We start from the raw sequence: 15,191 nt of genomic DNA, 5'->3' as shown, positions 1-15,191 counted from the left end.
ACTCATAAGTAATCATAGCCAAGGTTAGGCCAATATACACCGCATATCCGCAGTGATTGTTATTGACACATCTTCTGTCACACCTCTTATTTGTTCCCATGGTGATGACCTCAGGGGCCTCCTCGGGCAGCACTGACCTTCTGCCTGCCCCCAGCACTGCCACCAACTGGACTGCTTCTCTGGTGACTGACAGCGGCCGGGACAGTGACTTAATCTTCAGGTTTGACGGACATCAGGCGGCTAAAATCCCAGACTGGGTGGTTCCCCAGAATCTGACAGATCAGTTCACCATAGCAACTTGGATGAAGCATGGACCGAGTCCTGGGCTCAGAGCCGAGAAGGAGACACTACTCTGTAACTCCGACAAGACTGGTGAGTGTGAGAAAGGACTGACACTGATATTGAAAAACTATATTTTATTGAATCACATTATATAGTAATTATAAAAAGCTGGCAATATTTTACAATATATTTTTTTCACTGTCTACAAATCCCATGAAAAGCCAATAACAATGAGTTGATCCCACTATCGTCTGTGTAGCTGAAGCCTGTTATATCCTCTTCCTTCATTCCAGAGAGTTTCCTTGTTGCCCAGAAACTATAAAAACACATCAGTGAGCCACACTGTTGCACTGGGTGACAAATTCCTTTATTATAATGAACATGGGCACTGTAGTAAATTTGTGTTTAATTCTACAAAAATATACCATCCTGCTCCAGTGAATGCTCACTGGAATACCCATCCCGTTCTCATTTTGTAGCAGGCATATACCATTGCTTTGTGATTGATTTCGGCATCAGACACAAATCCTAAAAGCCACCTTCTGCATGATACGCTGCCGGGAAATGTCACTTTGTCACGCGGCTGGACGGAACCTTTTGTGGTGTTATGACACACTGCTAGTCAACTGGTGATGCACAGATGGATGGCATCAGTTTATAATGGAGTCAAACAGCACCTGTTGTAGTGGTATGATTCACCGCTGGATGGCGTCTGGTTGAAACGCTACAGGTAACGATGTAATATAAGCTGGAAAGTCCCCTGGATGGTGAATGGGCCAACAAACTCCGAATGTTCACCTGGTAGCCTGGTGTTCACTTACCAAATATATGTAGAGCCAAACCATGAATTTTTATAAACCTAAGCATGTGCTTTTGTTGACTAATCCTAACCGCATGCTTTTGTTGACATCCTAGCGTCAACAGCAGACAGAGGAGAATGCCCAGTGCATAATATATAGACATGAAAGTCCACTGACAAAGTAGCAATTTGTGAAGACTTGGGATGAGAATGTTAGAATACCAGATGTGTATCAATCCGCAGCGGAAAGTAGTCCCCAAAGAAAAAAACTACAGCTGACTAACTTTATTTTAGATTAAACTCCATATTTGTTACCTATTTTTGAAAAATTGATTTAGTGGGATCATATATGCTTTTCTGACTGAGTTCTATAAGCAGGTTAGAGTGCATTGAGTAGAAGTCAAACAGTATTGAGAGATGGACTATCTCCTGGTTGGTTTTTGGCCATAACACTACCCACAGTCAGTTAAATGCTCATCTAGATGCTGTGTCTCTGAAATGGTTTAAAATTAAAAAATCTTGAGAGTAGTCATTGTTAATCAACCAAGCGGATATGACGCACTGATCAAACCTCTGATTTATGATTTTGGCACTGTGTGTCTGGGGGTCAATTCACCAATTAACATTGTAGCCATTGTACATCATACACTAGCTACACACAATGGTTGGGAAACACCAACTGAGGCAATAAAGGCCAGTAATTATGGATACTATGCATAATTGTTCCTAGAAAAATGTATACATATATAAACACGTCTAGTGAAATTTAACTTAATATCTTATTATCCACATTGATATCATAATGGTGATAGTTTAGCTGTTTGTTTTTGTCTTCCTCATTTGTTTAGGCTTATTTTATACAGACTATATTTTGTAAGTGATGCATTTGGGGAAAAAGGTCTGTTCAAATACTGTTAGACCAAAGAAGGTTTGGAGCCCTGTAATGATCCAGCATAACAAATTCAGAAACATCATAGCATGCTTTGCTCAAAGGGATGATTTTGTTTTGAACTTTTCAGTGAAAAATTATGTGACATGACCTTGACAAAGTTGGCCCCCTTCAAAGCGGTGCCGCTGCCCCAGTTTAGTGAGGTCTCATAAAGCTAAATGTCTGGTTTCCATGACAGTGAGTAGGTGTGATGATCTGGTCCCTGGTGCTTTCTCCCACCCTCTCTTCCGCCCACAGAGATGAACCGGCATCACTACTCGCTGTATGTCCACAATTGTCGCCTGGTGTTCCTGCTGAGGAGAGACTTCACCCAGGTGGACACCTTCAGACCGGCCGAGTTCCACTGGAAACTGGAGCAGGTACGACACGGGGATGCTTTGGGATGTATGTGTCAGACAGGGGAACTTGTGTGTTTTGGGCTAAACTCAGAGGCAGGAATGAAGCCTCTAGGCTGGATTAAACCTGTATTAAACATCCTCTCTTTGCTTAATCCATGTTGGTCTGTATTTTGCAATAATATTAGAAGACACCCTGAGGAACATTCAGAGTGTGGCATAAAGTTCATAACGGAGGTGGAGCAGGAGGTAGCTTCCTGAGCTCCAGTCCCAAATGTTTTATGTTTTGAAAATAGCTTCCTGTTTGCATCATACAGATAATTTATGCCCATGCTGTTTATCCTATTATGCTATTCCCTTAAGAAATCTAACACAATTAAGTAAACAAGAGGACTGAGGACCACATGTACTCGTTATTGTTGGGGATTCTTGAGTTGCAATTAATGTAGCCCAATTTGTCATGGCATTGTTTCAAATGTGGCTGATTTGTCAGTTTGTCAATATTTATTTTGTAATATTCCAGCATAGTATACCAAGAAAAGGTTTTAAGATGAGTAATGCTTATTGTGCCAAATTCCTTCCTAGTCATATAACTTTAAAAAAAAGTTACATCAGACAATTTTTGCCTCTTTTTAGGTGGCTGTACATATAACTATATATATATATAGTTATGATTTATGAAGGTAGTTGGAGAAAAAAAGATACAAAAAAGGATGTAGGCTATACAGGATGATTTTTTTACAACTCTAGTATCTCAAATGGCTTGAAAAACTCAAAAAACTGCAAATGGCACAATGGCAAAAAAAAAAATAAAATAAAAAAAATAAAAATCTCCCTGGGGCGGCATGGCCAGGCACCCCCCTAAATTTGGCCTGAGCCCAAAACGTCTGACTCTGACCCCTGGTTCATAAGGGAGTGAGTCCACAGATTCTTACTGACTGTTTGCCCATAAGGAGCCAATAATATATTCATGGTTTTGTGTGTGTTTGTCAGTACATTCAAGCACTTGCATGTGTAATCCAGAAAAAAACCCTAAACTTTAATTAACCCTGATTAATTTGGAAAACTCTCATCTCACTCTACTTAATAACCGTGTAGTTTTTTTTAATGGATTTAGTGACCCTGCAATAAATATTTGCCATGGATATGAAGTGTTTCCTGTTGATATTTTATTATAGCCAGAACTGTTTTTTTTTTTTTTTTCAACTTTCTCCCTTTAGCCATTGCATGGCATGTGGTATGAACATTTCTCTCAGGAATCAATTTCCAGAGATAAAACACTGTGTTACCTGACATGGGATCAGATTTGGAATGATTACGAACATTGTTTGGAGAGGCTTTTTCTTTGGGTACAGAATTGTTGGTATAGGTAAGCAAGACTGGATTTTTTTTTTTTTTTTTAGAAAAATACAGCTAAAATATGTCATTGCTTTAATTCAATGATCCGTGGGTTGAAGTATGTCATTTTGTCAGTAGTTTTACAAGCAATTCTTATTTAACACTTAATCCATTAAGTGCAAGCATCATTGAATTTTCAAAATATTTTGAGGTGATACATGAAGAAACAGGCAAAGCAAACAAAGGCAGGAACATGTCCACACCAAGAGTGTGTGTGTGTGTGTGTGTGTGTGTGTGTGTGTGTGTGTGTGTGTGTGTGTGTGTGTGTGTGTGTGTGTGTGTGTGTGTGTGTGTGTGTGTGTGTGTGTGTGTGTGGATAGCTGTCTGCTGATCAAGGAAGCTGTCTTTAAAGTCAGGTCACCTCATCATGAAAAACCTAGCCCTTGCTCAGCAAGGACATTTGATTAAGGGAAGGGGGGGGCACACAGCTGAGCCTGGACCTCCAGATGCAGCACCAGGGGCTGATTTGACGCATCTCTAACCTTGATTGGGTTGAGGGCATGAAAGAGGTCATCCGTCAGCTTCCTGATGACACATGACATGCGTGAGATGTAATCTGGAGAGATTTTAGTACAGGGTTCTCATTGCGGTCTATATAAGGCTTGTGGAACAATGTTTTGAAGCCTCAAGTTCAGCATTTTGGCAATCACCATCTGTGACTGCCAAAGTGGCCAGAAGTGACCTTATTTGGACCAGAGCGTGGAAGTGTGGAGGAGTGAGCTTTTGATCTGACTGAGATCCCAGTCTGGTTGCTGTGGTAGCAGTTTGTTAATCACAAGGTAGCTGTGTCCTTAGCAGGCCACCCTATCATCTGTTTCACTCCAAATGAGACCATCATTTACAAAATGAACATCATGCTGCACTGAAGACTTAAAAAACTTGGTGGTATTTTTGGAAACTGATCTCTATGGATTAATGCCAGTTCCCAAGAATACATATTTATTGTGTGTATTTGACCTGTTCTCAAGACTTCTTTGCAAAGATGAAAAGAAAGTTGCATTACACAAATTAAAATTGAACTGAGAATCTAGTTTGAAAATCAGTTTGTTTCTGGCAGTATGGAAAAAACATAAAACTTACATTTAAGAACTTAAGATTTAGAGAAAATATTCACGTGGGGGAAACATCGTCATTTATAAAATGTAAAATATACATAGTTTGTAGACGTTCTTTTTGGTGTCTGGTCTTTTGAGAGTTTTTTAGTGTGGGGTAAAGGTTATGTTTGGGGAATTTAGACTCATGACCTCAGTATTTCCAAAATCCTTGATACAGCCCTGTAAACATTTGATTTTTTACTAGCCACCATAGCGGCATGACTTGAGGGATGGAGAGTTCGGTCTGTGAGTTGGTCAACCACTTTGTTTCAGACTGAAATATGTGAACAACTACTGGATGGACTATGTGGCCATTTCATGCTGACATCATGGTCCCCAGAGGATAATTCTGACTGACTTTGTTATCCAATAACTTTTCATCTGGTTGCTACAGGTTAAAGTCTCATGTATCCAGTGAAATATTTCAGTATCCCCTGAATGGAATGGTACAAAAATTGGTGCAGACATGCATGGTCCCCAAAGGATGAATCCTAATAAGTTTGGTGACCATCTGACTTTTCCTGTATTGCCACCATGTGGTAGACTTTTTGTTGTTGTTGTTGTTGTTGTTGTTGTTTTAGTGACATTTCTCAACAGCAATTAAATAGATTTTCATAACTTTTAGAAGTGCAAGAATCTGTCAGTGCAATATGTATCATGGTTTAGGGGTTATGATTCATTACATTGCAATATATTATGATACTGTAACCTGATATATTGTGATTTTTTTGAAAAAAATCTAATTATAGGAAAAATGTCAGTGTTAGTGGTGCACCCTTGATGACTTCCTGTTTCATAGGCCTGTGCACTATTTGTCTGTGCTAGTAATTTGAGATCCCTTAGAGTTGCTCAGTCAGATGGCTAAAGATAGATTATGACACTGAAGGATCGAGCACTCAATACAGTGTTATAAAACAAAGCATCAGCTTCAGCTGTACCTTGTGTTCAGTGCTTATTAGCAAATGTTTGCTTACTGGCGTTGCAAAACTAAGATGGCTAACATGGTAAATATTATACATCAGCATTGTTATTTTGAGTATGTTAGTATACAGTGACATTAGCATTCAGCTTAACGCACTGCTGTGCAGCATCACAACTTGTTGTCAACTCCTAATCTTGTTTAAACATCAAATTGCGACATCTCTCTTAAATCCCACTGCTTCACATCACAAAGAAATACTTTGCTAAAGGTGTTCTCCTTTTCTTTTTTCTGGGCGATAAATGTTTTAAAAGTCATTTTACAGTCAGCCTTTCACATTTCTACAATGTGTCACTTTGCAGTGAAAGAACAGCTCCCTCTCCCTGTTATGTGCCGTTAAACAATCAAGCTAATGCAACGTGCACCTGCAGGGTTGAATGCTGTTTAGAGGCTAGAGGGAGTAATTTTCTCTTTGATGAGCTTGTTTGTTTGTGGTAATTCTAGTGTCATAAAGTGTAATTCACTCATGATAAAACACATTACATCTCTGCACACATTTAAATTGGTCCCCTCATATGCTACATTGCAACCACATAAATTAAATTGACAGATTAGGCTGGATTGTGACAGTTTTAAAATTAATAAAGAGATTCTTTACAGAGTTTGTGAATTCTATGGCCTTGTCTAAATTGATCTCAATTTATTTATTTTATTACTTCTACATGATGAAACTTTCTACAGACTTTACTGGCTGCATGAAACAGGGTGAACAATAGTTGTTAAAAGTTATAAAGTTTCCTGAGCACCTTCTGAGTCTCTTTCTCTTTCTTACGTCCTTTCTCTCATCTCCCTCCCGCTTGTTAATAGTTGTCTCTGAAACCGCGGGGCATGAAAGGAAACTTTCATTAAGTTGCTATCTCCGTTCGCCTCCTCGCCACTTCTTCCTCACCTGCTAATATATTTTAAACAAAATGAACTTCTGAATTCTTCCAGCCCAGAGAACCCTTCTTCCTCAGAAGAATCTCCTCCTCTCCCTACATTGGTTTATCACAGAAGTCCAATTAATTTCTCATACAATCCAATCAGGCATTGCAAGTCGCTACATAATGACTGGAATGGAGGCAGAGAGATGGTTGCAGATATTAGTTTTACCTGCTAAAAAAGCGAGTGTACTATCTGTTAATAACAGGCAAAGAATATTTGGCTTTATGTGTCCAGACCCATTGTGCTCAGTGTGATTCGGTATTTTAAGCCTTGCTATCTGTGCTGTGTGCATTGTTGAGAGAGATGGCCTGAGGTTTTTATTGACTTCACTGAAGCGCTTTGCATTGAGCTTGTATTGAACGTGTCTTTTGTGTGCGGTTTCATATTCTTTAAATGCAGACTTGCATTCAAGCGTTTCAAAGGAGACTGTCAATCTTGAAGCTGTTTTCTGCATGAGCCAGTACTGAGTGAGCCCCTGCATATGTTATAACTATGTAGAAAATTGGATCAAGTCTACACGGTCCAAAAAATAGCCTCTGGCTCACACAGGTGTCCAGGAAATTCAAAGGCTGAAAGAGTTACTCAGTAACACACCCACACTCAGACTTAAGTTCTTCCACAGTGTATTGAGAGCATGTGAAGCTTTTTTTATTGCATTGATCCAAAGAAATCAAACTTAGTTGAATCAAAGCAGCCAAGCCTTTTTCAAAGGGTGCTAAATTAAGTTGTTGATAGCATCTTAACAGATTTGATCATCCACATTTTATATGAAGGATACATAGGAAGTTGTAAGGGATGAGTTCTTTGGAAAACTTAATAGCACATTTGAAAATATTCTGTTATTTAAAGCAGCTGCTTAAATCTTCTCAGCTTCGAGAGAAATTATAGTATTTTAAGATGTTTATTCTCTATACTTCTGGCCATTCTGAATGTGGGTCATGCTAACTTTGCAATCACACAGGTGGCGAGTGCAAAGTTAGCATGACCCAGTATCTCAGTATCTCAATTTGAGTCCACAAAGGGCTAAACGGGAAGTTAACAGCTGGAAGACGCCAGCCACTTATCAGGCAAGTTGCTACTGCGCTTGCTCTAAGGGCCCAATAATATGGTAGGTCAGGGTAGTTTTATACGGAAGAGGTTTTTTTTTTTTTTCAGTGGAGGGTTTTTTTTGGAAGAGCTTATATCCACTTCATTTTATACGTCCATGTGGCTACATAGTAATCTACTCGTGTGTGTGAGAAGCGGTTAAGCCTATTGAGACATTTTTGTAATATCTGTTAACCTCTGTTGAAGTCTATAACTCTGTTGTTCTATAACAATAAGTAGTCTAATACATTTTTGTACTTATTACAGATCAATCAGTAGCAACTAACAACTAGCTTGGTTATCTGGCTTGTTACCTTGGCAATCCTAAAAGGTAACAAAAATTGCTAAACCATGGGGCTAATTTTTGTGTTTACTTTGGTGTGGACTCAGAGATGAACATTTTTTGGGGGGGATTCGTGTAAAATTGATTTTTCTTTCTCAGACTTCAGGAGACTCACTCTTCATGCCTGAAAGACTATTGGCTGTTTTGGCGGCTATTCCAGTTCTTTATGATGGAGGTGGGAGTTGCAAAGTTAGCATAACCTAAAGTCAGAATGGCCACAATAAGAAAACTGAGAATGGAGGACATTTTTTGCTTGCTTTTGCAAGCACAAATGAAGGTCTGGTAATTTCCACCAGTTTTACAACATTTACACCTCAAATTCACCACACTAGAATTGGCAAATCATTTCAAAGGCTATTTTTGGGTCATGTCCCACATTTTGAGCTGCATCACAGTGGTTATGAAATGCTGACCAGTTACCCATCAGGACCATAAATCATACAATTTTTGTTTGAGGTTGGTGAATAATAGTTTACTGTGGTGTTTCAATGCTTACATGTTTCCATGGAGTTGGATAATGTGTCCCACGCAGAGAGATGAATGGAAAATGCTGCATGTACTGTACAGTTGAAACAAAGCCTGCATTGTGTCCTCATCCAAGGGGACAGAGGGACTTTGGCAAGAGGGGAAAATCAATGTGAAGTCACCTTAAGCTTTTTATCTAAGAAAAGAACCATAAAAAGAAAAGACTCAGATAACTGAGATCTAAGTGATATTTCTACCAGGAGTCTAAATTGAATGTGGAAGGCGTCAGCTACACCATGGAAAACACGTATTTTTTTTTTTTGCAGAAAAGCAATCATGCAACTCTCAGGGGGGACTTGCTCTGATTTTATAAGTGGACAGCAGTGGAAAATATGAAATGTAACCTATTGCTGTCCATACAGAGTGCTTGTGACAGTTTTAAAGGCCTGTGTGTCCTAAAAGGACTCAGGGAGGGTGAAGCAAGTGAGACAGCAGCAAACTGTTTAAATGGTTAGTCTCATACTCACTGCACTGCCTGTTAATCTAGGCCATTTACTTGCTCAGTTTTTAAGTGGTTTATCAGCTTTTTTCGCTGACAACAGCTTGCTATATGCTAGTGAGTGTTAAGCCTGAACCAAAACAGTAAAGTTAAGTTATATAAGACCAAAACAATAAACTGGAAGATGCTAAAAAGCTCCATAGAGCTGTGGGAAACTGCAAAGTTGGGTGATAATTCTGTATGGATTCATCACTATGAAAAATCCCTTTCACATTGTACATAGTCATTTGACACATTGTTCATATAAAAATATTGACCAGTGTGCCTTTAAAGTTAAGGAAAAATCAGGTTCCCACACTTTCATGGATACAGTTTAAAATATTTTCCATGACTTTTCAAGGAACCATAATATGTATTTTTTTCTTTTTGTACTTGCCTGATATTTTTCAAATATAGCAAATTCCTTCATAATTCCAGCTAGCTGGCATACATGAAGGGAGAGATGGAAGACCAGGAGAAAATGAAAAAATGTACATGATGTTAAACAAAATGTTGTAATTCACCAACACATATTAGCTTGGAAGGTTTTCCATGATTGTTACTGTAATAATTGATTTCATTACACGTAACAAAATTCCAGAACTTCTCCAAACCTTTCAATACTTTTTTACAAATTCCACTTTCCCAGGCCTGGAAAAGGTGAATGTGAAATTCCACGACCTTCTTATGTTTTTCATGATCATGGGAGCCCTGTACATCATCTCCTACCCAAAACCTGAAGATATAATGGACTTTAGGATGTGTTATGACAGTAAATTCAGGCTTATGATACCAATTCAAGTGCCTTTGTCTTTCACTATTGATTTATATGTTCCCTTTTTTATCTTCACATGTGGGTGCAAATGTGTATTTCAGGGAGAGCTCACATCCATTGTGCACATCAACAATGGCTGAATGCATTCTCAGTCATGGTAACAATAAAAGATGGAGAGCAGCATATTTTTTTGCCAACCACTTGGCATGATCTTCCCCCACAGTTGCCTCCTAACTGGTCCAAGCTTATTGTCAAAACAAACATCTCTTGAGCACAATTTCATCGTCGAGCATCTGGCATTTTCAAATTGCTGATGTGCTGCTGTTGACTGCTGTCATCAAAAACTCCTTGTTAGTAAATTATGGTATGTTTAGGGACCGCACTACCTGATGAGGTTATGAAATTATGTTGTTTTTTTAATGTGAAGTGGAGAAAAAAAAGATGTGTTTTGCAAGAAAATGGTAAAGGTCCACACAGAATCTGTCTCGCTCTGAGAGAAAAGAGATTTGGAGAGAGAAAAGGCACACTGTATTCACACACACTGGCTGTCTCTCAGGCCCAGACCTGCTTTGAGGAGCACAAACCATTAACACAGGCTTGCATAATAGCACCTGCAGCTGTCTCTCATTTTGCACCAAATTAAAGTGCAAATGAGGATGGTGCAATTTTGATCCGTAAACATCGCATCACAGAGGTAAGTGAAATAACAGGTATTACACATTTTTAAATTTTAGTCATTTAGCTGAGACGGATTTTCAGTGACTAAATAACTGAATGAAAATCTGGATTTTGTTTTTTTAAAAATGTAATCTGTTTTTTTCATATCCCTTTTTCCACACCAAACAAACACCAAACAACAGCAGTGCCAACAAGTCCTCCAAATTAAACCACAAACTACATTGTTTCTTCATGCCGTTAAAAAGGATACATAGTGTCGTCTGATCTGATGCCTCCAACAGCAGGACAACATCATTTGTCTGTTTTCCAAAACTGTCAAACCACTGTTGAAACAATTTTTATGATGTGACAACTCTATAGCTAAGTTCTGGTTAGGTTAAGGTACAAAATCAGCCTTATTTAGTTTAGGGAAAGTTCACAGTTTGAGTCAAAATAAGTCCTTAGTTAAGGCAGGTTAGAATTACTACTTTGTTGTGGTTATGGGACCTATGTTACCATGGTTACAGAAATAACTATGTGGTTAAGGTGTAGGAATGATCGTAGTGATGAAAAAAAAGGTTTATTGTCAGTTAGAAACAGGAAATGAGCAAGCAGGCTCCTTTGTTAAAATGTGTTGTTGATCCACCACCCAACCTCCCTACGCATCCTTTTGTCACTCTATAAGACCCTCACTAACACAGTCTCACTCCCACCTCATCAAATACTGATGCTTGCTCAGTTGCCCAACAGGTCAAACTGTGATGCTCCAGGTACGCCCCCCTCTTTTGACACAAATGTTAAAATACTGATTTTTGTACCAGGCTGTAAACATTTTTATTTCTGCTGTAATGTTGGGCATTTTAACATTAGAGCCAGCCTTAAGTGGCCATGTGATGAACTGCAGTTTTTGTTGTGGCACTTCCGCATTGACTTAATTTTACAGCCTCTCAGTCTGCCATTTGGCTTTCTCTGGAAATGTGATTTCAGCTTGTTAAATGCATGGTCTCTTTTCAAAACAAACTTACAACATAGGTGAAAAAATAAATAAAAATAATGATATAATATATATATATTGTTTTACAAGTCAAGCACCGGTATTTGACCAGCTGGGAGTAAGACCACGGTAACCCTCACCTGACTTCCTCCTTTTCTCCGGTCATAATTACCACAGCCGCTAGAGGGCTTTGTCACTTCAGAGTCAACATACATCATTTTGGCACACTTTCAGAAATGACTGATGCTGTCATTTTTCTTGGAAGGACAGTCTCATGGTGCCTGCTTAAAAAGGAAAGTTGTTCATTCTTTCCTCCATTCATGAACCTTACAGCTGAAAAACATATAGATGTTCATATTTTTGACAAATCCTGCAGTCTGTGTCTAGTATTGATCAATGAAAATGCAAAAAATCTCTGTTTCTTACCTTATCTGTGTCTGCCAGTAACACACACAGTCCCACACAGCATCTCTCTCCTCATGGGAGGGGCCCTGTTGAATGATAGATGACTCCCACTAAAGAGTCTGCTAAATTTAGAGCTCTGCTGCACCAACTGGCTCCAAAGAGCACGATGGGCACACACACACACACACACACACACACACACACATACACACACATACACATCCATCCTTTTGAAGGGTCTCTGGCTGTCTATGTGAAGTGCATGCATATTTTAGCCTCATCCAGTTTCTACCCAGATTCTTGTCTTGTCCGTCCGTCTGAGCCCCTTGCCAACAATTTCAAGAGGCGTTAAGTTCCTACGGATGTTTTTCTGTGTCTGTGTCCTGAGCCATCATCTAGCTCTGGGTCAGGACTAAGATCTCACTGTTTACCCAGCTTGAGGCTATCATCTCACAGCTTTGCTCATAAATACTGTGACCGCTGTCAAGCTACACCTCAAGTGTGTTTGGCGGACTACCTCAGCCTTTGTACACAGTCATCTATACCACTGCTGTAAAATTGCACCAAGTGGAGCATACAATTCTTCTGTGTCAAAATCCCCCTGTGGTCCAGTCATCAGACTGTCCATCCCCTCTCTGGCACTTACACAGCATATATTCCTATTTAAACTCTGGAGTTATTGCAAACACCAGAGTAGCCATCCCTTTTTTTTTTATATGGATTGGCAGTTATGCAAATGGCCTTGTTTGTATTCAAGTGGAGGATCTTATTGACAGCATAAATCAATAACCACAGAGAGATGAAAGGATAGAGAGAGAGAGGACAGAGGAAGTAAAGGAACAAGAAAAAAGATGGAAATGGCAGGTGAAAGAGAGACCCACCTCAGGGGACAGAGATTGATAGAGAAAAATAGGTGAAGAGAAGAAAAATGGAGATGGAGGCAACAAAGGAAAGAAATGTCAGAATTGGCTTCCCACTGGACCAAACACATGCCAATATATAACATTGGTGGGAGTAGCTGGGAGAAATAGAAACAGACAATGGACAACAAACAGTAGAACAACACCAGTCCTACTGCTGCTATCACTCAAACACAATCTCTCTGCAATTTGGTGAACGAGACACGCAGGATGATCGACAGGCATGAGATCGATACAGTCACCCAGGGTGTAAGCAGCCAAAATACTATGCAAAATAATTGGGTTTGTAAGTGTAATCGGAGCAGGCAGACCCTGTCATTGCAATCCTCTTAATATGATATCACGCATTCATCACAGACAACATTATCTTCTCTTATCATATTCTGCGGAGGTGTCTCTCAACCTCCACTATCACAGTCTGCTTCACAAATGAAATCAGCATTTATTACAAATGCACTTTCCATGCAGTTTTCCATCATTTTTATTTCTTTCACATCCCACCTTACCCTGGATAATATTACCTTCCCTTTATGAGAGTGGGAACTGTAGGTCTTAGATAGGCAGAAATCGTGCTGGAGAGGCCACTAAATGACAGGGTGGAGGAGCAATGGCTTTTATTACCTTGCTGACTCTGACTCTGTGTGTGTGTGTGTGTGTGTGTGTGTGTGTGTGTGTGTGTGTGTGTGTGTGTGTGTGTGTGTGTGTGTGTGTGTGTGTGTGTGTGAGAGAGACACAGTATCAGTGACGTGCAGAGTGCTTTTATATATAGGTGTGTTTGTGTGCGCCTGAATAGTGGTGTGTGGCATTTCTTAGCAATGTGTTAGTGAGTACAATGTCTTTTTGTGTGTGAGACTGCTGTAAGTGTGCATGTGTGTTTGTTTTGTGCATTGTTTTTTGTTGTGAACTAGTTGCCCTTTCAAACATGTAGCACACAGCATGAGATTGTCTGTGTCAGGATATGATGCAAAAATTACACTGGCTATTGTGGCGCTTGTTCGTGAAGGTGGTTGTATTGTGGTCATAGATAGTAGTCTCTATTGATCCTTTACTTTATCATAAAATTTCTGCTTTTACAGATAGAAGTTCACATTTTTTGTGCCTTTGGGTAAATGACCCTACTTTTTCACCTGCACATGTTAGTATTCTTCTGGTTTTAGGTCAGTTGCATGATGGAAACATCATTAAAATGCTCAGTGAGCTGCTCTATTTATACATGGGTCAGACATAACGTGGACTTTACATTGGACTATACTAGGGAGCTGTCGTGATACACTCCAACTGATACGAACATTTGCTTTCTCACGTACAGCTCCTTCTGGTAATGTATGCATAAGTTCAGGGTTGCAGTGCATGTGTGAAAGGGGCTTTAGTGTATATTTCAAGTTATTTGTGACTGTCCCAAGACAAGTTTAAAATTATTTGTGACTCAGTCTTGAATCTCATTGTTTGTCGCTCTGATGACAATAAGCTTCTGGGGGCAACAGCCAATATTTTTGGGCTTCAGGCATAGCCAGCAGATTACTGGGCCAAGACTTTATCTTGTCACCGGTCATTTTGGCTAAGACAATAGCCGATGGGTTCCAAGACTGCATTTCGGCCGGTGTGTTTTGTCTCTTTTGCTCTCCATTATGAATCTTTTACATGCTGCTCAAACTTGTAATCAGACTACAAATGGATGACAAATGAAACTATTATGCTTCTGATACCCAAATATTGTTGACAGATTCTGCATACATATGCATATACATCTTTTAATAGTTTAATTTTGACTGGTTCAAGTCAAGTTTTAAGTCATTTGTGACAACTTCAAAAATAGTCTTTAGTTAATCATAAAGTTAAAGTCAAATTCCAAGTCCTTTGTACCAAGGCCAGTCTTGAGTCATTTGAAACTAATTCAAATCAAATCTGACCTTATTAGTGAAGAGTTCATGTCAAGTCTCAAGTCATTTGAGATAAGTCTTTCAGTAACAGACATCAAGTCATGTCTTAATGCCCTAAAAACAAGCCCTAGTAAAGCCTCAAATTATTTGAGACAAGGTCAAGTCAAGTCTCACATCATCCATGACAAGCTCAAGCTCAGTTCTTTGTGAAAATCTCACATATCAAATCCTTCATGACAAATTAAAGTCAAATCTCAATTAATTTATGTCCAGGTCAACTCTTAAATCATTTGTGAAGTGTCCAAGTCCTGAGTTATTTGTTGAGTGTCCAAGTCTCCTGGTATTCATGGCATGTCCAAGTCAGGTCC

General features: G+C 39.3%; 1 protein-coding gene across 1 annotated transcript in view; it reads left to right on the top strand.

The window, feature by feature from the left end:
- The window catches only part of LOC121943375 (calsyntenin-2-like), a 303,089-nt gene that overhangs the window by 212,203 nt on the left and 75,695 nt on the right, over positions 1-15,191 (top strand). Inside the window, exons 7-8 of the mRNA XM_088078593.1 lie at positions 115-372; positions 2,268-2,389. Coding sequence (XP_087934719.1) covers positions 115-372; positions 2,268-2,389 — 380 coding nt within the window. The remainder of the gene's footprint in view (positions 1-114; positions 373-2,267; positions 2,390-15,191) is intronic.

This window comes from Plectropomus leopardus, chromosome 6 (assembly GCF_026936395.1).
Source record: "Plectropomus leopardus strain MGB_pleo_1.0 chromosome 6, ASM2693639v1, whole genome shotgun sequence".
Taxonomy (NCBI): Eukaryota; Metazoa; Chordata; class Actinopteri; order Perciformes; family Serranidae; genus Plectropomus; species Plectropomus leopardus.
The sequence above is the reverse complement of the archived record's forward strand: the minus strand, read 5'-3'. Positions and strand labels throughout refer to the sequence as shown.